This window comes from Mustela erminea, chromosome 9, assembly GCF_009829155.1.
Source record: "Mustela erminea isolate mMusErm1 chromosome 9, mMusErm1.Pri, whole genome shotgun sequence".
In the NCBI taxonomy this organism is placed as follows: Eukaryota; Metazoa; Chordata; class Mammalia; order Carnivora; family Mustelidae; genus Mustela; species Mustela erminea.
In genome coordinates, this window is record NC_045622.1 from 112,982,714 (window position 1) to 113,005,119 (window position 22,406).

A 22,406-nucleotide genomic window follows, 5' to 3' on the forward strand; every position below is an offset into this window, starting at 1 on the left:
AAGTAGTGCCTAGAGGAAGGGGCTTTTAACAGAGGCTTTGAGGGAGCAGCCGGAGCTCTCGGGAAGGAAGGGCACTGCAGGTGGAAGATCAGCACGTGCAAAGTCCTGTGACGTGAGAGAGCCGACCAGTTCAGGCAACACAAGTCATTACTGAGCAGACGTCTGCCCCGGGCCCGGTGCTCTCCAGGGTGCAGAGTGGGATTCGTGTGGGGAGAAGGCGGGGGCTGGGTCAGCTGCTACGGGTTGGGTTCTGTCCTGAAGGCGAAGAGAGCAGCCTGGGCCAGCACCTCAGAAGGGGTTGCTAGGAGGCCGGCAGCACAGAGCCGGGGAGGAGTGGGGGACCCCCCACGGGGTGGAGGCAGCGGGACGGGCGGTGGGCCCGGACAGAAGGGCACCTCCTAACGCAGGAGGAGAGGGACTTTCCTGCTCTGAGGTGTGGCCGGCAGGCGACGCTGTGCAGTTGTTTCCTTAAGACACAAGCTAAGTAAGCAGACTCCACCTGCGGTGGGGGCGGAGGCTGGCGGGGGTCTCTTCGGCATCAAGAAGGACCGTTCTGAGGGTCCTCAGGAGAGGCAAGATGGACACAGTGGAGAAGGCCGCTGGCCCTTCCTACTAGGCCTGGGGACAGTGGCTCACAGGTTGGCCTGGGAAATCCCACTGCTCTTGATTTCTCCTCTTGCCAGGGCTCCCCTGGGCCCTGTCCTAGAACAGCTCTGGCTGTTGGGGGAGGATCCTGCTGGGGTCAGGGCGCCTCTAGCCCCTGGACGACCCCGCTCCTTGCCTGGAAGTGGAGAATATGGGGCTTCCTCCCAGCAGTATCCGGCATCCGGGCCTCTGGACGGGTCAGAACCCTCCCACGTGGGTGGAGGTGAGGATCCCGGGGAGCAGAATTCCCCCAGGAAACGAGGTGGGGTGGGCCCCCCCTGGGAGGCAGGATTCCCCTGGAGGACAGGGTGGGACCTCCAGGAGGTGGGGTAGGGGCAGGAGGGATCCCCAGAGGAGGAGAGTGGGGTGGATCTCCCCACAACCCCGGGAAGGCCAGGCCAGCCAGAACCCCCCACCCCCGGAAGCGGGACGGAGGTAGGATTCCAGGGAGGTGGGAGGCTGACCCAGGAACGCAGTCTGCAGGCCAGCCTCTTCCCACCTGCCCACTTTCGATCTCTGAACTCGGGTCTGGAGTGTGGGTCCCAGGGCCGGGGCTGAGGCTACGGTGAGGCAAGAGAGGCACCTAGGCAGCCCCACGACCCGAGATGAGGGCCTCCTTGCTCTTTGTACCCGCCTGAGACTCCTCTGTGGATGCCCCGGGTTCCAGTCCCACGCAGGGGGTCAAGGTGTCCTTCAATTCCCAGTGCTCATGGAAGCTGGACACGTTCCTAACGCTCACGTGTTCATCTTTGGAAAAGTAGGAGACCTGGCAGCGCTGGGCCTGGGGTCCTCAGCAGCACTAATCAGAGGGAGAGCATCTTGGTCTCGGGAGCCCTTTGCTAACAGGACATGTGGAAACTTAGACGCAGACACTTAGGTTCATGAAGTCACTCCTTGCCGACCCGGGCTGGATGGCGAGCAGTTAAAATGGAACCGTCCCTTGCTGTGGGAGAGAAGCCAGCAGGACAGTCAGGGCCATGGAGCTTGGACAGGCTCCCCATGGTGCGTTCTCTTCGGCTGCGGAGGCCTGGGAAGAGGGAGCTCCTCTCCCGCAGTGAAGGCCGAGAGAGAGCGGAGGTGATGCCCCGTGCCGTTGGAGATCCCACCTGGAGGTTCAAGCGAGGGCAAAGCCAAGAGGCTGGGAACGCGTAGGACAGCTCCAAGTTCTGCCTTAGCCGTTTGTTCCTAAGAAAGAAGCTTGACGACCACCCCAGGACCTGAGCTTTCATTCGTGACAAGTCCACATAGACCCACGACACTTGGCAGACCTGTAGCTCTCTGGGGACGTACCAAGTCCCGCCTAAATCCCGCCTAAAGCATGTCGTATGTGCTGTGGGTCATGGGACTAAGGAACCACACCTGTTATGGGTTGAATCTTGTGCCCCAAAATGACTTGTGGAAGTCCTAATCCCTGGTACCTGTGAATGTGACCTTATCTGCAAATGGGGTCTCTGCAGAGGTCATTGAGGTGAGCTGAGGTCATCAGGGTGGGCCCATCCAGCGACTGGCATCCGAGTAAAACGAGGGCAGTTTGGAAGCGGACGCAGACCCCTGTGGGGAGAAGGCGGTGTGAAGAGGGGGCAGAGACCGGAGCGCGTGAGGTGCCTACAGGCCAGCGAGTAAGGTCCTCCCCGAGACCTGCCGACACCCCGCCTGGGACTTGCGACCTCCGGGACCGTCAGGGATACACGGCTGTTGTTTTAAGCCACGTGCTTTGTGCTCAGATCCCGCGCTGGTGTTTGGAAAGGTTAAGTCTGCACACACAGGGGTCCCCGGAGCCCCAGCCTGTGTCCGGGAGACGGCGGAGGGCAGGCGCTGGCCCAGCCTCTGAACGGAAGCACAACGATGAGCCTGCGGGCGCAGAGGAAACAGCAGGCGTCGTTAACGGAAGAGGCCCTCCTCCTGTGCAGGCAGCGGCCGCCCGCGGGTTCAGCACGGAGGAGTTCTGCAGCACGGTCACCGTCACCGGTTCTCAGGGGGTCCTGGCTGGCTCGAGCTCTGACCTTGGCTGCTTTCAGTCATCTTCGAGCTCTGGGGAGGGAGGCTTGGAGGAGGAGGAGGAGGAGGGAGCACCTGGAATGCCAGGTGTGCGGTGGGAAGGTGAGAAACGCAGGGGCAGGAGCAGCCGGCCTCCGCGGCCCCCGGGCTGCAAGGTGGACAGACCCTCCGTTCCTCTAAGTCGGGGAGCCGAGGGCCCCCACCTGCAGGAACCTGGTGTCCGGGGCTGGTCAGCACCCGGAAGTGATCCCAGGGGATACGGGTTAGGAGCGGCCCTCCCGAAGTCTTGGCCCTGAGCCCCAGTTGCCCGATGGGCACGGCTCCCACCCCCCGGCACCCCCAAAGCGGCCTGTTGCTCTCACTGCGGGGAGGAGCTGGAGTCTGGGCCTCTGGAGGCAGCCGTGGTGAGGTTGCCCCGGAGGGGGCCCCTGGGCCGGCGGTTCCCCTGAGGGGTCAACTTCTGCTGTTTCACAGGACCCAGAGTGCCCCTGGGAAGCAGGACTTAGCGGGAAGCTGGTGGGCTTGAGAGCGGGCGATTCTGGAATCCCACCCCCAACCCCCAGCTTGCGGAAGGACTTTGGACAGTCCCTGCCTCTCTAAGAGCCTCAAATCACTGCCCAAGTGGGGTGCCATGTAGCTAGCGCGGACGCGGCAGCAGGGCCACTGCGGGGCTATGGGGAAGGACAACCCCGGGTCTGCTGGGGGACCGGACAGGTGTGCGGGGGCAACGCCCCGGGTCTGCGGGAACACGCCACGGGGTCTGGGTGTTTGCTGATGCCTCAGGAGAGACAAGGGAGCCATCAACCACCAAAGCTCTCAGGGGACTGGTGTCCCTCCCCGCCCTTCCCAGAGCAGACCCCCAGGCTTCTCAGACAATCACACGCTGACCCTCAGCTGGCCCTCCGTGTTGCCCCGGCGCGACTGGCCCACACTGTCAGCCTTACTTGGGATCGTACCACGGGACCAGCACAGGAGGCAAGAGGGATCCATTGTTCTCCAGCTGCAGACAGTGTGTGTCACAAGGCCTCCCGCAGGGCAGCGAGCCCAGGGAAGGGACGCTCTGGCCGGACCCACAGGGTGGGGGGCGGGCCCCGCTGGAGGGCGGGGAGCGAGTGGGGAGACAGGGTCAGTCCAGACAGCGCTGGCAGTGAGGGAGGGGGAGGACCCAGCAGGGCGGTCAGGCCTGGCACAGACACTCATCTTTCCCCTGAGTCCTGGCCACGCAGTCACCTTTGTGCCCAAGTGTCACCCTCCCCCCCACAACAGAGGACAATTTCCTTGGGGGATTCCTGCAGGACCCCCGGAAAGCAAGCCCTGTTTCCCAGGGTGGGAGCACCCGGCTGGCACAGCCCCTTGGAGTCTGGGCAGGAGGCAGGTGCCTGGTGGAGGAGGTGGGCATGGGGAGCCACTGTTGGCGACGAAGTAACACAAACCCGGTGACTTGAAACAGCAGAAATGTATTGTCTCACAGTTCCGGAAATCAGAACCCCAAATCTTTGCAGCACCAGTTCCTCCGAGGCTGTGGGTGAGGACGGGGCCCAGGCTCAGAGGTGGCTGTCCTCTCCCGGCCTTGCCTCCGGGCTCTCGGCTCCCCCTTGTGATATGGGCGCCTGCCGTCCCGTTTGAGGTGCCCCCCCAATCTCCGGGTCCTCAGCCTGATGTAATCCTTACAGGTCAGGCCCCCTCTGAGGTCGTGGGGAGAGGAGGCGGCCAGCAGGCCCCGTCCCTGCCATCGGTGTTCCTGGGTCTGACGTGTTACGTGTCTTTCTTCCTGCTTCTCCCTCGCTGGTCCGCGGGCGATGTAAGGTTACGGCCGCCTGTGAGCTCCGTGGGGAAGAGCCTCGTCTTCTCCGTCTCCCCACCGTATGCTCTGCACCGGACGCGTGTGTGGCTCCCAGTTGGCGCTGCGTCCTTCCTGCTGAATGAGGGACAGCCCCGCAAGAAGGAAGGGCGGACCCCGCTGCCTTTCCACCTCCCGCCCCCTCGGAGCAGCACCTCGTCTCCGGAGAAGTCACGGAGGGGAGCGCCACCGCCCCAGACCTGAGCACACAGAGGACGGGAACCGGCCTGTGCTGGGGAAGGAGGCACGTTGCCGGTGGACCGTCTGTGACCGCGAGCTTAAAGACAGCACAACTGCGCGCGCGGCTGTTCCTCTGGGCACGATGCCCTTCCTGGGGTGAGCCGTGCACCGACTACTCGGGCGTAGGTCCTGCAGACCCGGCCCCGCCCCGTCCCAGAAACCGCGATGCTGGGAGCAGCACGGGGTCCTTCTGCGAGGCCGGGGTGCGCCTCCCCCCCCCCCCACCAACATGCCACCGGTCGGGTCGCCGCTGATGGTTTCCACCAGGCTTCAGTCCACACCGGTTCCGATCGTCCGGCCGGCCTTGGGGTTTCACCCCACTCCATCGTGCGGAAGACGTCCTGCCCGTGGGCCACGGAACCCCGGACTTAGCGATGCTCTGGACACTAATAAAGCACACCTGCTTGCCAGAGGGAGGTACCCCCTGCCAGTTCGGGGACTTGGACCCACCCACGAGAAATTTCCAGAGTTCAGTGGTCTGGGAATGTCACGATACCCCCGCAAAGTGCAGGACAAGTCTTACACCGTCGTCACCTTAACACCAGGAAGAAGACGTACGTGTGCGTGAGCGTAGCGATCGGGCAGTTACCTTCAGTCTCAGGAAACAGAAACGGGGAAGAACGGTGACTTAATCGAGATTTCTTTTTTCTTCTTCTTCAGAGATCTTACTTATTTATTCGACAGAGACAGACACAGAAAGAGGGGACACAAGCTGCGGAGCGGCGGGCGGAGGGGGAAGCAGGCTCCCCGAGCAGGGAGCCCGACGCGGGGCTCGATCCCAGCACCCCGAGATCATGACCTGAGCTGAAGGCAGACGCTCAACAGATGGAGCCCCCAGGAATCCCAAGATTTCCTTTCAATTAAAAGAAGTCCAGAGGCAAGAAGTTCAGGACGGCCGAGGGGCTTCCCGAGCGGTGGCAGGAACGGGAGTCCCCGCTCTCCGCTAGGCCGGCAGCAGCCTCACAGCCCAACGTGGCTGCCAGATCTTCGGCCATCGCTGGCCTGTTCTCAGCAGGCACCAGGAGACTGGACCGGGGCTGGAGGTGGACAGGAAGGACTTCCTGGAAGCCGCCCCGACAACCTCCACTCTGCCTGCCCCCCCCCCAAAGAGGAAGTGGGGAGGGTGAGGAACAAAACGGCAGAGGGGAGAGGGAGGGTCTGGACGCCAGGCGGTTCCTTCCCATCTCTGACTGACTCCCCGTGTGCTCTTCTCGTCCAACGAGCCCAGCGCAGACCAGACGGCCCCTTCCTGGGCCCCAGACCCAGAAGGGTCAGCACGCGGACGGCGGCGAGCTGTCATTGGGGGGACCGATGGGAGGGCCCCGGGGCTCGGGAGCAACGCCGTATCCTCTGGGAACATCAGTCCCGATTCTCTGAGATGCACCTTTCCCCTGCCACCAGGGGCCAGGGCAGAGATGTCACAGGCCATGGGGACCCGAACCGCCCACTAGGGACAGGGCGACATGGAGCCAAAAGGTGGCGTGTGCCCAGCCACGCACCATTGTCAGGGGAAAGGGCACCAACCTTGAGCCCAGGTAAGCGGCCGCGAGCCGGGAGGTCACCCTCCTGAAGGCCCGCGCTCCTTCCCTGTCCCCTCACCCGCGACCTCACCGAGGTCCTCACAACCATGCTTTTCGCAGCATCATTCTCCCCACCTCTCCGCAGACACAGAGTCACAGGGTCACTAAACGACGGGTCCCAAGTCACCCCGCTGGTGACAAGAAGAGCAGAGATCCGAGCCGCACACCCTGGAGGGGACGTGGGTCGCCGGTCCTCCGTGGGGGCAGGAGGGAGGCGCCGAGCCGCAGCACTCCCCAGCCCCAGGCGGCCCACGGGTGGGCGCTCACGGACAGTCGCAGCCGGATGCCGGTGGGACCCGCCCAAGCTCCGTCCCCAGGGACCCTGTCCCAGGTGGAGGAGGGGCTGGGCAGGCGAGGGCGCTGGCCGCCTGGGGGCACAGGCCCAGCCGCCTGTGCGCTGCAGCTCCCGGAGTGGGGACAGGTGCCGCCAGGTCTCTTCAGCCCGTCCTGGGCCTGGGCCGGGACGCAGGTGGCTGCTGGTGGCAAAGGTCGTGGGCCCCCAGCATCAGGACCTCTCGGGCACTCAAGGGGGACAAGGGAGGTCGGAGGCTCCAGCGCAGCTGTGAGGACATGGGGGCAGGGGTCTGAGCCCGGGACTCCCCCCCCTTTCCGAGGCATCGGGAGGACAGCGGTGCTGGGGTCACGGCAAGCGGGGCGCCCCCCGCTGCCATCTGCACCCCTGGAGCCCCTTCCTTGGGGGGCGCCCGGCCTCTCCAGGGCCCTTGCCCGGGCTGGGGGTCGCAGCACCGGGCAGCCGACCCGCACAGCCCCCAATGCCCCGCGGCCCAGAGGACCCCCCCCCCACCAGGACGCAGCCGGCGCTGGGCCCGTCTTCGCGGTCGGACCCCCACCCCCAGGCTCGCTCCTCTACGGGCACGACGCCCCCCCCCCCCCGCCCCCGACACACGAGCTCCCTGGGCAGCGCCCCGCGGGTGCGCGGGCTGCTCTCTGCTGTGGGGCGGCAGGGGCTGGGGGCGCCGGGGGGGGGTGCCCAGAGGCCTGGGGGGCCGCTGCCCGCGACAGCCCTCCCGCCTTAGCCTCCCGCCCCACCCCTGCCCCAGGTTTGCAGAGAAGGCGAGGTGGGGGCAGGAGCTCTGGAGCAGCTCTGCGGGGGAGGGGGGGCCCCGCCGGGCACAGGGGTGCGGGGGTCAGGCCAGGCCAGGACACTGGCCCGGGGGCAGGGGCCAGCGGGGCGTGAGGGGACATCTGGGGTCTGAGAGGTCAGCCAGACCGTGAGGAGACATGCGGACATGAGGGGACATCCGGAACTTGAGGGGACATCGGGGCATGAGGGGACATCCCGGAGTGTGGGGCTTCGGCCGGGGTGTGAGAGGACATCCGGGCGCGGGGCGCGGGTGGAGGCGGGAGCGGGGAGCGGAGGAGGGGCAGGAGGAACCCGCTCAAGATCCAGGCTGGGGCCGGGGGAGGGGGGAGGGGCGCAGGGGCCGCCGGGACTACGCTTCCCGGCAGGCGGCGCGCGGCGCGTCACTTCCGGCGGCGCTCGCGGCGCGCGCGTGGGAGTGCGCGAGCGAGTGTTTACTTCCGGCCGCCGCCGCCGCCGCGGGCTGAGGGCCGAGCGTGTCGGGCGGCGGGCCCCGAGCAGCCATGGACTGGCTCATGGGGTGAGCGGGGCGGCCGGGCGGGCGGGCCGGGGCCCGGGCGGGCGGGCCGGGGCCGCGGTGGGGGCCGCGGGGCGCGCTGCGGGCGGCGCCGGGCGAGGGCGTGGGGCCGGGCGGGCGCGGGGCGTCTCCTCGGGGACGGGGTCGCGGACGGGAGCCGCTCGGAGCGGGGCGGACGCCGGCCTGGGCAGCGCGGGCGCCGCGGGGAGCGGGCTCCGGAAGGAGGAACTTGCGCGCCGGCCGGCGCCGTCCCGAGCCGCGAGCGGAGGAGCCGGCGGCCCCGGTTCGCCCGTCCGGCCGCGGGGCTCGGGGCGCGGCTGCGGGGCCGGCGGGGCGCGGCGGGCCGGAGCGCGGGGCCCGGAGCGCGGGGCCCGGAGCGCGGAGCGCGGAGCCCGGACGGAGCGCGGCCGGCCGCCGCGGCGGTGTCCCCCGGAGCGCGGCGCGGCTCGCTGGAGCCCGGCCGCCGCCGGGAAGTTGCTCGGGGACCCGCTGTCAGAACTTTGCGGCGTCTGCGCCGCGGCCAGGGCGGCGCGTCGGCGGGTCCTCCTCCGTCCCCGCTCGGCGCCCGCGTTGCTCCCCGACCGCGGGGCGGGGCGGGGCGGCCGTCCGGGCGCTGGGGCCGCGCGTGCGGGGCCGCTGCGGTCGGCCTGGGGCGGGCGGACGTGCTGGTCGCACGCGCGGGTCCCGGCAGGGAGGCGCCCGGTCGGACGGACGTGTGGTTTCCGGGTGCGGGGCGGGGGCGGGGGCCGTCGGCGCGACCGCGGAGGCGGGTCGGACCCGTCCGGGCCTGCGGGTCGGCTGGAGGCCAGCGGAAGGGAAGCCAGGGGCGCGGAGCCCACGGGGGTGGATGCGTCGAGAGCCCGGAGGGAAGCGCCCCGCGTGGCCGGGGCCGCCGCTCTGCCGGCCTCGGGGAGACACGTTGCTGTCCTAGCCGCGCCGCTGTGAGCCCTGGGCCCTGCGGTGGCCGCTGCACCTCTCCGGACCTGCGCTGTCAGAGCCGTGCGTGAGGGCGACGGTGTGGGAGGACTCGAAGGGGAAGCCGAGGCAGCGGCGGAACGCGCTTCGCACGCGGCCGGCACTGGGGAGTCGTGGCTCGGTCAGCTGGGCCTCCTGGACGCCTTTGTAGCCGCAGGCGCGCAGCCCGGAGGCCAAGCAGCCAGAGCCCAGCCGCGCTCTGCCTTTCCCCGCAGGGCCGCTGCGTCGGAGGGGTGTTGCGGGGGGTCCAACCGGCCGTGCTTTGCGCCCCAAGCCTGGGGCGTGCGGGAGGCGCTGACGGTCGTCCCGCCGCTGACTTCTCACGGTCCCCGTCGGAGGAGCAGGTGCTCCGCGCCGGAACCCGAGCAGCGCTCAGTCCTCCGAACTGGCTGGGTTCGGGGCGTTGTGGGCTTTGTGCCATCACTGTGCGTGTCCCAAGCTCCCCCCGCCGCTGGGCTTCCCGGGGCTGGCTCCCCAGGCCCTCCTCAAGACTTCGGAAGCAGGCGGTCATCTGGGAGAGGTCATCTGGGAGAGGTCGGCGCAGGACTCCCCTCCCGTCCCGAGCGGAGCGGGCAGGTCCGGTGCTGGAGGAAGACAGCTGGGAAAGGGCCGCGGCCCGCGCTGCTGCTTCCACGGGCGCTGCGGGGGCAGAGCTCTGGGAGGCTCTGGAGTCGTTCCAGCGGACACTGGAGGCCCCCAAAGAGGGGTCAGGACGGAGTGTGGTGATCTCTGTGTGTTTCTCACTGTCGTGGCCGGCACAGCGCACACGGCGGACTGTGAGTTCTTGCCCAGCCCCTTACTTGTGAGTCCGCCAGCCTTTTTAAACAGAAGTGACAGGATTTCAGTGGTCAAGCAGTGACTTTTCTCAAGAGCCTGTTTTCAGGGTGTTAGCCCGGGGTGGGGGGCGGCCTGGGAGCCCCGACTGGGAGCCCCCAGCGCTCTGTCCCGCCCACCGGGTGCTGTGTGTGCTGGAGGCAGGGAGGCCCAGCCCCGTGCCAGTGCCCGCAGGTGAGGGAGCTCACCCCGCAGGCACCTGTAGTGTGACCAGCTGGGGCTTCAGTTGGCCTTAACCCTTTAATGGTTTTCAGCTGGACGAGGAAGCGTGCTTGCTTCTGCTAACTCGCAGCTCGCGGTCAGCCAGGTAGTTGGGAACATGGTTCTCCTCTTAGGTTTTAACACTTTGTTCTTTGTTTTTGGCGGAAGAGTTTCTCTGCGTGGGCTCCTGTCCGGCGGCGGGCAGACTCCGCTGTCGTAGCGGGCACCGCTCTCGCCCTCTCTGCCGGCCGCTGTCGGGAGCAGAGCCCGAACACTTCCCGTCAGGAGAGCGCTTTGCACAGTAACACGGGCGGCCTTGTCTGAGGAAAGGGCGGTCTTGCGGGAAAGCCGCCCGGGGGAGCCAAGAGCAGCGCCGGCGTGTTGCGACTTGCTGTCGGAGTTCGCCGGGACGTGGAGCTCGGGCTTCCCGACATCCCTCTGCTCGGCTTGGAACTGGCCTGCAGGAATTTTTCCTTCTTTTTACAAAGAGTGATTTCTCACTTGAGAGGGTCAGTCCTTGCGGTGTGGCCGTGTCTTTGGTCCTTGGCTGTCTCCCTTCTGGACAGCCGAGGACAGGATGCTGCCCTTGCCCTGGGCAGGACGGGAGCTCCAGAGGGGACGCCGCCTGGGCTGCTCCACACTCCCCGTGGCCTGAGGCCGTGTGGCACGGGGACTTCCGCTCGTGCTTACCAGCAGTGACAGGCGTCGGTGCGCAGACGGTAGACGTGCCGCTTCACTTTGACCCAGCAGAACGCACAGTCCAGAAGCTTCCAAGCTTCTGGGAATGTAGACGAGGAAATGCACCTCCTCCCACTTCGGAGTCAGGGGGAGCAGGGCGACCCGCCCGCGGGTCCTGGGCGAGGCCGGCGGGGAGCAGTTTGCCGGGACATGCCCGCCCTGGGCCCGCAGCCGTGGCGGGGGCAGGCGCACACGGGCCCCCTGCCCGGGGCTGCTGCTGCCCTGGAGCAGTGAGGAGGTGGGTGCGCGGCGTGGCCGGGAGCGCCCGGCTCTGCTGGAGACCTGCCTCCGGGCTCGGCCGTGGAGCGCGGCGCACGTCGCGGGTTGGCGCTCTTGGTCCGCGGGCAGGCGTGTTGGATGGCTCGGGGCTCTCTGGCCGGCCTGGCTTTGCCGTCAGGGCTCTCGTGCTGGGCGGAGGAGGTAGACCCCCTGCGCACGGGCCTGTGCGGGCGCGCCGCGGGGCGCTCGGGGCCTTTTCTTTGCACTTTGCCTTCGGGCGGACGTTGCCCGGGACGGACAGACCGTAAGGACACCCTGACTGAACCTGCTGGAGTCGCTGGACTTTTCTCCAACCGTCTCGTTGAGGGGTAGTTTCCATACCACGCAGGTTACTGTTTTAAGTCTAACAATTAGGTGACTTTTAGTAAAATCGTAGGGTGGTGTAGCTGTCAACGCAGTTTACTTCAAACGTTGCCATCCGCCCAGAGGAGCCTTGCGTCCGTCAACAGTCACTCCCTGTCCCACCCCTGGGTCGTCACTGATGGACCTTCTCTCTCTCTCTCTCTCTGTGTTTCTTGCTTTGCCGATTCTGGGCATTTCCCACAGATGGGGTCACAGCCCAGGGTCTTCTGTAGCCGGTTCACTTAGCGACCGTTTTAAAAGTTGGTTCGTGTTGTGCACGTATCTGCCATCAGTCCGTTTCATCGCCAAGTGACAGTCCGGAGTCTGGAGCTCAAGATCAAGGACGCATAGTGTCTGCTTTCTGAGGCTGGCATGAGGGCCACGGACATGGGGGACGGAGTGTGGAGGAGTGAATGAGGTCGAGCTGGAGGTGGGGAGGCCAGGCCGGCAGGGTGGCTCCGAGCAGGGGTGCGCATTGGCTCCTGTGGGAAGAAGTGTAGGAATTTTCCAGATAGGAACTAGGAAGGGTTCTGGCCCAAGCCGGTGCAAAGGCGTGGAGGCCTGAGCGGCAGAAGCGTCCTCCAGCTGTCCGCCCCCTTGGGCGCTGTGACGGTGGAACACGTCTAGGGACAGCCGCTGTGCCAGTGGCCCCACTCAGGCAGTCCTTAGGACCTGGGCCTGATTTGCATCCAGATTCCATTTGAGGAGAGCAGCGGTCCCATGAACCCCTTCGTGGGCCGAACTCTGTGCCCCCGGGAGCCCCGCATCTCTCATCTGTCCCTGTGCTTGCAGCGTCCCCTGGGAGCCTTGTGCAGAGTGTCCTCAGAGTCGTGCCTCTGGATGGGAACTCACTGGAGGTGCCGCGGAAATGCTTTGCCGGGAAACGGGTTGGGCGGGAAGTGTTGCCAGCCTTGGGCAGGGTAGCAAGTGCGTCTGAGACGTCTGCAGCCCGGGCGGGCCTGGGTCCACCCTCATCGGGGTCCTGCCTCTGGCCTTCGTTCTGCTGTTCTTACCACCGCCCGGGGCCCCGGAAGAGCCAGACGGCACGGGGACGCTGGCTGGCAGGCCCTGTCAGCAGCTGGTCGCAGCTTGGGAGGGGTTCCCCGGGGACTGCGGGGCCATCGTCAGCTCTGAGGTCTCCTGTGGGAGGGGGCCGTGGCCTCCGCCGTGGCCGTGTGTGTTGGGAAGGTGGGTGTCGGTGGTCTCGGTGGGGGCGCCTGGGCTGGTGTTCCCGCTGTCCCAGCACTTCCTGCATCGCCCTTGCGGTGGTCCTGGAAACTCAGACACGGCCAGACCCCCCACTCTTGGTTTTGTGGTGAACGTGCTGGTGTGGCGACAGGTGCTCGGTGATGCTCTCTCTGCACTTTTCGGGCACCTGGACCCTGGGAGCTGGTCAGGGAGCTGCTCTTGGTCCCCGCTGGTGACTCACGTGTGCCTTTGCTCCCGCGGCTGCCGGCCTGTCCGGAAGAGGAGGCGGCGCGCGTGTTCCTGTCTGACGTGCTGGGAGCGCCTCCGCTCTTTGTCTCCCCGTGTTTGTTTCCCTCGCACAGGATCTCTGCCGGCTGGGCACGCCCGTCCGCCTTGAGCGCGGCGCTGTAGAACCCCCGGGAGCGTGGAAGTAGGAGCGGCCGGGGCAAGGAGCGAACCTGGAAGCTTGGAGGAGGAGGAGGCGGTGGTGGGTGGGGTGTCCAGGCCACGTGGGGGCTGTGGGCTGTTCCGTGGGACCGGGCGGCTGTGGCCGCATTCACGTTGTCACCTTCTGGCTCCTTTCTCTTTGAAGGGTCTTCCCGTGCTAGCTCGAAAGAGCCGACCGTGCGCCGTTGCTGGGGCGGGACGCTCATTCTTTTCCTTCCGGTCACTGTTCCCGGTTCGTCCGGGGATAGTGCGGCGTGCGGTCGCGACCTACCAGACCTACCCGTATGGCACCTTTCTGTTGGTTTGGCATGTTGCCGGTATGTCGAGGAATGGTGGCAGTTTTCGGTGTTCACTGAGCACTTCTGTGTAGGGTGAGGCCAGAGCTCCCACCTGGGCCTGCAGCCCCCCCAGCAGGCCGGCTGGCGCCCGGAAGCAGGGCTGTGGCCGTCTTTCTCTTCTCCCCTCCAGCCTTTCCGCCAGGCCGGCCCTGGGCTCCCGGACTGTTCTCTCCGAGGGTGCGGCACCCCTGGAGCTCGCTGTCGGGGCGGCGTCTGCCCTGCCCACACCCAGTGGAGCGCTCAGCCCCTTGGTCACGGGCCGTGTCCTCCAAGGGCCGCAGCTGGAGCCCCCCGCGTATCTTGCCGGTTTCACGCGCAAGAATAGTGTGGGGGGCTCCGGCGGGTGGTAGGTGTGTGCCCCACCTCCAGTCCTGGGGTCCTCCGTACTTGGCCCCACTGTGCCAGATAAACGTGGCTCTCTTCTGGGGCCCGTCTGAGCAGCCTCAGCTCGGGCTTTGAATCGTGTCTGTTGCTGTCAAATGAACCCAGCACTTCCGGCTGCAGAGGAGGGCTGCCGCCTCGGACAGCTCTGCAGGCTGCTGGCTGGGGCCTCCGTTGCCCCATAGAGCCCCTTTGCGTGTGGACTCCGGTGCAGAGTTCTCATCCTTTTTGGTCTCAACACCCCCTCACGTTTTTAAAAATTATTGAGCTTGTACGGTTATAGCTGTCAGTGTTTACCGTAATAGAAGTGGAAGAAAAGAGATTTGAAAACTATTCTTTAACTCATTTGAAAAGAACAATAAACCCAGCATGTGTTAGCATGAATTTGTTTTTAATTTTTGTTTCTTTGACAGAAAGCACAAGCAGGCAGAGTAGCAGGTAGTGGGAGAGGGAGGAGCAGAGTCCCCGCGGGGCAGGGAGCCCGATGCGGGGCTCCGTCCCAGGACCCTGGGACCATGGCCTGAGCCGAAGGCAGTCGCCTAACCCACTGAGCCACTCTGATGTCCCTAAACTTTTTTTTTTTTAATAAATAACCATATTTTGCAGCATAAAACACGTGATAAGAATGCTCTGACTTTTTTGTAAGCCTCATGAGCTGGACCCTTATGTCTGCTTCTGGGTTTGTTTTGTTATAATCTTACCACGACTCAGCGCTTCTGGACAGCTCTGCCGTGCCCGGGTGCGAGAACGGGGAGGCGAGCGCCGCCGTCGCGTGGGTGCAGGAGCCACACCTGAGGCGCCGCGGGGGCTCTTCGCCTGGCCTTGGTCCAGAGCGGAGCCGCGGCGGAAGCTGTCGAGGACCAGTGTCCCCTCTGCTGTGTCGGCCAGACGAGTCACAGAGCCACCCTGATACAGTGCGAGGGGACGGACTCTGCCCCTCGAAGGAGGGGTCTCCCGTGCGGGGAGGGGGCGGTGGCTGCCGGCCCCCCCGCAGAGCACAGCGCGCGGCGGGGGACGCTGGGTCCGTCCTCACGGGCGGCCCGGAGGTCTGTCGGGAGACCAGCTGGGCTTTCCCGCGCAGAGGCGTTTAGGGCGCTGTGGCTCAGGGACCACGTGCCTCAGGGTTGAGTCCCGACTCTGCAGCTCCGTTAGGGCTTCCTGAGCCTCGGTTTGCTCATCTGCAACATGGCGCCAGGGGACCCCTTCCTAGCCGTGGCTGGGGGACTCTGTGAGGTGCCCCCGTACAGTGCGGGCGCGGCTCGGGCTTGCCGTGGAGGGCCCTGCCTCCCCCAGCCGCCGGGGGGCTTGGCACCAGCCTGGCCTCTGATCCCTTTGTGCGGCCCCGGGTGGGCGTGGGGTGGGGGTCCTCGCTCTCCCGCTCCCCCACCGGGGCTTGTGTGCACAGCACCCACGGCGGCTCAGCGCCCGTGGCCACCTGCACACGGGGCCTGGTGTGTGCGAGGTACGTCCCTGTCACCATCGCACCGCCGTCCCTCTCCGCGTGTCCTCACTGGGAACCGTGGCGCTGCAGCCCTTAGGGTGGGGCTGTCGCCCAGCATGTCACTTGGTCACTGTCACGTCTGCTTGCTCTCGGACAGCTGCTGTTGGTGTGCAGCTAGCCCTGGTGTCCTGGTCCCTAAGGAGAGCCCCGTCTGATGGCCACACCGTCCTGTGGGCACAGCTGCTCCCGGGATCGCAAGGTTGGCACCCGGAGCGTAGCCCAGGGCTTTTGTGGCAGGTCTGACTTTCAGGGTGCCTGTGGGCGGAGGGCGGGGGTCTTGGGGCTTGGCTGTCTCTGGAGGCTGCCTGACGCCATCCCCAAGCGGACAGCACCGTCCCTCAGTGGCCTGCCCCTCCCCGAGCTGGGAGAACCTGCTCATCGCAGGCTTGCCTTCCCCCGCCGGATGCCGGCACCCAGCTGGGACGGCCCCACTGCTGTCGGAAAGGCCCTGGGGAAGCCCGTTTGCTCTCCGTCCTCCACCTGGGGCTGCTTGCTGGGCCGTCCCTTGGCTTCCCTGCCCCAGGCCCGTCCTGATGCCGTGGGACTCAGGGCGGGGAAGGCGCGGCAGCCTTTGCCGTCAGAGGCGTGAGGCCGTAGCTGCTCATTCCCTGGGGTCTGCGCCTTCTCAGCGGCGAGTATGTGCCTGGTGCCGAAGGCGGGAGGCCGAGCAGGTGCTGGCCTGGGAGGTGCCGTCGGCCCTGGATCGCACGCCTCCTGAAGCCAGCCTTACACGGACGGCTGACTAACCGGGGTGTCAGTACAGACTACAAAACCCCACCTGGCAGCAGGCGTCGGAGCACACAGCCTTCCCCCGATAGTTGCGCAGTGGGTTGGAAGCCCCCGCCAGCAGCCCCTGGGGCAGGCCTCCCCTTCCAGGAGGTTCACCCCTTCAGCCATGCTTCCTGTCTCTGCTTAACCGTGGCTCACCGAAGCAGACCCCCTTGATAGGTCACGCCGACGGTCTCCCATTCAAAGAGCTGGGGGCATCAGCCGAGTGTTCCCAGCAGGAGCGGTGGGAGGGGGTGCCCTGGAGGTGATGTTTACCGAGTGGGCCCCCCAGGTCCAGCGGCGGGTCCAGCGGCATGGGCACTGCAGGCCAGTGGGAGACAGCTGGGTGCTCCTGTCGCCGCGGCTTGATCTTGGTGGTGGGAAGCAGGGGCGGTCCTGGTGCTGATCCTAGCATGTGGCCTTCTAAGGTCCTTGCCCTCCTGGGCCTGGTTCGCCGCTGAGGCAGTGGGAGTGAGTTGTTTTCCTTCCCTTACTGTGTGGCGGCCGCGGTTCTAGATGGTTGCGGTTGCCCACATGGAGGTGCCTGGCACCGGGGTGGCCGGGGAGGGTGGGAGAGGGTGGGTCATTGGTTGGTTGGGAGGAGAGAGTGGGGAGCCCTGCACGGGGAGCTCCTGGGGCCTCCTTGGTCCCTTCTGGCTGCTGGGACGGATGGGCGTGTGCTGGGGGGTCTCTGGGGCTTGCAGTCTGTCTTCTCAGACGCACCCTGTGTGGTGGCACACCTCTGACACCGCTGGCGCGAGCTGGCAACACCAGCTTGGTTTCCGCGCCCCCCAGGCTGTACCTCTGAAGGGTGGGGCGGACTCGCACCTGCTCCGGGTTCCCCAGGGCCCGGTGCACTGGCACAGCCAGGACCTGGTCCCTGCATGAAGGGACGGATGCTCCCGCTGCCCTCAGTGGCGTTCCACGGAGCGGCTGCCAGGCGGTGGGTCTCTCCCTGGACTGGTGTCACCTGCTGTGGAGGTTCTGGTTGGACACATTGCAGGGTTGGGTGGGGCTTCTGGCTCCTGGTGGGTGGAGGCCAGGAAGTAGTGCCAGGATGACCCCGCCCGTGGGAATGACCCAGCCCTGGGAGTCAGCCTTGTGCCAGGAAGCCGGCCTGGGCCAGGCCGAGACCGCACGGCCATGAGTCACAGGAGGTGACTCTGGCCTTGACTGCTGTCCGCAGACGCAGGTGATTGCCGGTCCCGTGTGTGGCTCAGCAGGCAGAGACCTGCAGAACCAGGCCTGTCACGGCAGTGTGGGTGCATTTCTGCCACTCACCGGGTTGGGCTGCTCTGGGGAGACGTGGATGGGTAGAAGGCTTCCTTGTGCTGCGCGGCCGTCTCAGTGGGCTGTGCCCGGGGCCGCCAGAGTGGACGCACGTGCACCTGTCATTTGCAGGGACCGCACCCTTTGGAGTCCTTACTGTCCCCTCCATGCAGAGCGCTCTTCGAGGCCCACGGAGAAGAGAGAGTGGGGGGGCAGCTGCAGGGGGCACTGGACCTCCAAAGTGCATGAGAGGGTGGAGGTCCGCTTGGATGTCCAGGGAGTCTGAAGAATCCCAGAACCTGACTTAAACGCTCTGAAGTTCCCTGAGTACAGCGGCACTGACACTCGTGTTGTCCGGCGCTGCCTTAGAGCGCCGGCGGGCCTTCCTCCGTGGCTCTGCTGGCGTGGCGCAAGGGAGCACTCAAGGGTGCCTGCGCCCGCGGAACTTGGTTTCACAGGTCTGTTGTAGAAACAGGAAAACACGGGACGTGCAGACACCAAAAAGTGAGTGATCCCAGCACCCAGAGAGCGTGACTTCACGCGGAGAGCTGGTGTCGCACGGGGTGCGCTTGGCCCAGCGGTCAGCGGCCGCCCGCGGATGTGCGTGACCCCCTCGCCCTCCGTGGTGGGTGTTCAGGGTCTCCTCCCGGCGGACGGCGGTTCTGAGCATCCTTGCACGTCAGTCGCTGCCCCGCGCTGGCATTTCCTCAGGAGTTCTGGGAGGGGACTGGTGGGCTCCCGGAGGGGGGTCTTCCTGGAGGCGTTCCAGCCCGCACGCTCCTCAGGCGCTGGTGTGCGCTCGCCCCCGTTTTGTGACCAGCTGCCGGCGTTACTCTCCTGTGACGAAGATCTTTGCCACTTCGGTAAGTAAGGACGGGTGTTTGGTCAGTACACGCTCCCTTGCAGAGGGCTGGAGCTGGTGTTCTGGGACGCGGGGCCCTGTGTCCTCGGGGAAGCACCCGTCTGCTCGCTGTGCACGAGCGTCCCAGCTTTCTTAGGACCGGCCTGAGTCCCGTGTACTCCAGGGGTAGTGATCCCAAGTACTAAGCTTTCGAGTTTGTTCTTAAAGGAGCAAGAGTAGGAGAGACACCCGAACTGGCCCGGTGGGACTCCCCCCTCGACCCTGCTTCTTGCTGTGTTTCCTGAGGGCGTGCATTCGCGAGCTGGGCGGAGTGCGCATGTGGCCCTACCGGGCCCGGCCAGAGATCCCCCGGCAGTCCAGGCTGTGCCGGGAGACCAGAGCGCTGGCCGAGGACCAGGGATGCCGCAGGGTGTGAGTGTGTTCGGGCCAAGCGAGCCCCAGTCCCTGGGCGTGGCAGCTCCGGGACGTAGCCTGGGGAGGGCTGCGGGCACAGCAGAGCTTGGCCCTGCGCTTTTCCTCCTGGCGGGCGTGGGGGGATCTTCCCAGCATCTCGTGTCTTCTCATAGTCTCTCCGTCACCGCCCCACACACTCGCACATGCACTCGCACACGTGTTGCTGGAAGCGTGTGCACCACTTGGTGTGCTCTCTGGGAAGAAATTCCATTCACGTCGGTGCCAGGAGCTGGCCAGGAGCGCCAGGCTTGCCCAGGGCCTGCTCGGGCCGCGTTGGGTCGCTGAGGCCGCAGGTGCGCTCTCTGGGAAGAAATTCCATTCACGTCGGTGCCAGGAGCTGGCCAGGAGCGCCAGGCTTGCCCAGGGCCTGCTCGGGCCGCGTTGGGTCGCTGAGGCCGCAGAGTACCGAGAAGGCAGCGCGGCATGGGGGCGATGTGGGGACCCCAGAGCAGGGTTTCTCAAAGTGCCCCTCAAGGACTTCTCATGCTCTGAGGTGCTGGGTGAGTTGGGGGTCCGCTTGGAAGCTCGGTGGACAGCAGTTCTGGCTCGGAGCAGTCCCCAGGAGGATCCCTGGGAACGGCTCACACAGTGGCCGAGAGCCCCCCACCCCCCAGCCCTCTTCCCAGTGCCTCGGCACCTGTCCTCTTGGCGGTTGGGGTGAGTGAACAAAGGGCTGGGAAGGAATCCAGGCCGCCAGCCCGGCCCTCCCCCGCCAGCGCTGCCCTCCGGCTGAGGATGGGCGGCAGAGAGGAGTCCCCCCGGGGGCCTGGTGTCCTCTCGGCTGCTCCTGAAGTGTGTTTACTTCTTGCTCTGGGTGGTGTGACCTTCCCTCCTGGCTGGTGAGCTGGGGAGTGGCCCAGGGCAGAGAGTGCGGGGCCGGAGGCTGCCCGCGCTTTCCTGAGCGCGTGACACGGCCATGCTGCCGAGCACTGTGGCTTCCGCAGGAGATTGGGGCCAGTACCTGTTTGCCGGACTGTGGCCCTCCCGCCGGGAAGCGGGGCGTTTGCGCCGCACCGGCTTTCCCGCGCCCGGAATAAAGTCTGTCACGAGTGCTGCCCCTTCAGCGCGGGCTTCATCTTCTGCCACAGACCCCTGGTAGCCTCTGTCGTCCTTGGTGTGGTCAGGGAGAAGGCCGCCCCGGGAAGCCCTGTGCCTGCCGGTGGGCAGCTGGCCCGGTGAGTGTCGGCAGCCCGCGTGGTCTCAGGCATCACGACTGCCCCCTGTGCCTCAGGCCCCCGGGTCCCAGCTCCTGCCCTGCGGGATGGTCGTGGCTGGGGCGGACTTTGTAGCGGGTGCCTGGTGGGTGGTGGGCACGGGCCTTGTTGTAACCCAGTTTCCTGGTTTCAGAGAGACGGATGTGCTCCGCCAAGGGCACACGGGGGTCACTCTGTCCGCACACGGGCTGTCCCTGCTGCCACCCTGCCTCCTGGGAGCGGCCCCCGGCCTGAGCTCTGTGTTGGTGGTGGGCAGAGGGCGCTCGCTTCTCTCCTGTGCCTTGGTCTCGGGGTTTGCTCGTGGCTGTCAGGGTGGAGACCCGCGTCCCGTCGCCTGCTAGGGTTTTGAACCGCTTTGTAATTAAAATCCTTGTTTTCAAGTACATTCTATTGTTCCTGCTGGGAAGGCCTCCTACCTTTTTGGCTGAAGAAGTGCTGGGCTCAGCGGACTTGTGTCAGGAGTTCCTGGCATTTATAATTCACGTGAAAACAAACGTGTTGTCTTGTTGTGACCTCGCTGGCTTTGGTGTGCTTCCTCCAAGGCCGACGGAGAGCAGCTGCTGTTCAGCGATGCGGACGGTCAGCCCCAAGGTGTGCCCCTCTGTCTTCAGGGCTCTGCGAGGAGCAGGGCGGCGGCCTGCGGGCTCTCTGCTTGCTGGGCACGGGGGTGGGGGCCTGGGGACAGGGCTTGCGCTCTGTATGGGTTTCCCTCCCCTCTGGCCTCCTCACAGAACTCACGGTTTTAAGGAGTAGTGTTTGGTTTGCTGGCCCCTGAGGTCTGAGTTGTCACCAGGATCGTGGCCGGGGCCCTCGGTTTCCCCAAAGGGTGTCCTCTCTCCTGAGGCTCGGTGGGAGGGCACAGCCCACTGCCCTGCTGCTGGCGCCAGAGGAGGCCTTTGTAGGTGGGGCTCACATGGCTCTTGGGGCGCCGGGGCCCTGCCCAGCCCTGTCTCAGACTTCCGCCCTGGACCACTGGGGCCTGAGATGGACGAGGGGGTGCAGGGGGCCTCCGAAGATGGGTCTGTGCCAGCCGGCACCAGGGCCCAGACCGCCCCCTGCCCAACAGGTCCTCCCCCGCTCTGCGCCAGCGCCCTGGGTCATTCAGGGAGTTCTCAGACGGAGACCTGGGGAGCTGCTGTGCTCCCGGGATGGAGCGCCTCAGCCGTGCGCTCGCGGTCATTGTACCTGGCATCTGGCCGAGGCTGGGGGCACTGTCGTCGGAGCAGCACAGGCCACGGGACCCGAGGGGTCCTGCGGTCCGTGTCCCCTGCTGGCCCACGTCTGCCTCCCGTTGCGTGGCGCACACTGCCTGCTCCTCTCAGCACAGCAGGGACCCGTGGGTCAGGGCCAGCTAGGGGCTTGGGCTGGTGGCAGGCTCAGTGTGGTGGGATGCGCTGTTGCCGCCGTCCCCTGGACTGGGTGCCGCCCCTTCCTCCTGCCGGCAGCGTGCCTGTGGGCCTTTGGTGTCGGGCCGCAAGTTGCAGCCACACCCGTGTGTGAGGCCCGTGGTTCCATGCCAGCTGGGGCGACGTTCCGGCATGGGCCCCCGTGGGACCTGTTCCTACCGCACCTGGTGGTGATCGCACCGTAGGAGCAGGTGCTGCTGTGCGGGACTCGGGGGGCTGGGGTCTCCTCCGTGGCCGGCCCTGTGCACCCCTGGCCAGGTCCTTTTCTCAGCCTGCAGCAGTTGGTAGCTGCAGTGCCATAGGTGACAAAGGTGCCAGGCTCGGGCGGGCTTGTCCCCTGGGAGAGTGAGGTTGGGACCAGGCAGTGGGGGTGGGCTGTAGTGTAGGGGCCAGAGCCAGGGCCCATGGGGTGCTGGACTTTGAGTCTGTTCTGATGGTTTGTTTTTGGACCAGGGACTCAGATGTAGGTAGGGTCAAGACGCGGTACCTGTAAATGTCCCCAGTTGTCCTGTCAGCGTTCTGTGCCGGTTCTACAGTAGCTACGGCTCAGGGTGCGCCTGGTAACACAGCAGCTGGGAGCACAGTCGTGGCGGGGCCACTCCGCCCTCCAGAGCCAGGTGGCCCTGCCAGGAGCCGTCCGCAGGAGCACCGCGGTTTTCCGTGTCTTTTCTGTCCCAGAACTCTGAGTCCTTTGAATTGTAATGAAAATAATAAAATGTCCCCTGAAATGACATTTGTAGGGGTCTAGGGCGAAGACTGTGCTCTTTGACCTGTGTGCCTGGGCCAAGAGCTCGTGCCCATGCAGGCCCTGTCCCGGCTGCTCACACACCTCGTGGCTCCAGCTGTGGGCCTGTCCAGGGGCCGGCCTAGACTGCATAACCTGGCAGGGGCCATGGCTTTGCTGCACTCCCTTCAGGCAGGCCGTGGGGCTCTGGGCCCTCCCAGATGTGGGCTTAGGGACCGCCTGTTCTTATCTTTGACTCTGATCTTCCACAGGCCAGCAGAAAGCTGATCATATCATACTCCTGCTTAAAAGACCCTTTGTCCAAATTTTCCATCTCCCTGCAGCCTGGTCAGCCCTCTGCTGTGCCCTTTCCAGGTGAGATCCCTGACTGCGCTCACGCGGTGTTCGTGGCCCGGAGGGTCTCCCATCTGCGTGTCCGCCAAAGAAGGCCTACAGATGGCCAACAGGTACCTACAAAGATGCTTGTCATCACTCATCAGGGAAATGGACAGCACAGCCACACCGTGCTGTCCCCTCACACCCGTCGGAAGGGCGGCCATAAAG

General features: G+C 65.9%; 1 protein-coding gene and 1 pseudogene across 2 annotated transcripts in view; one reads left to right on the top strand and one right to left on the bottom strand.

Annotated features, from left to right (window-relative positions):
* Positions 1–5,583: 5,583 nt before the first annotated feature.
* On the bottom strand, positions 5,584–7,659 carry LOC116599995 (annotated as a pseudogene).
* Positions 7,660–7,807: 148 nt separating this feature from the next.
* MOB2 (MOB kinase activator 2) overlaps positions 7,808–22,406 on the top strand; it is a 70,596-nt gene continuing 55,997 nt past the window's right edge. The window contains exon 1 of one of the 2 annotated variants that reach the window (XM_032358303.1): positions 7,808–7,925. In XM_032358303.1, the coding sequence (XP_032214194.1) occupies positions 7,909–7,925 (17 nt within the window). In that variant the 5' untranslated portion in view covers positions 7,808–7,908. The remainder of the gene's footprint in view (positions 7,926–22,406) is intronic. The other variant, XM_032358302.1, reaches the window with a different exon arrangement.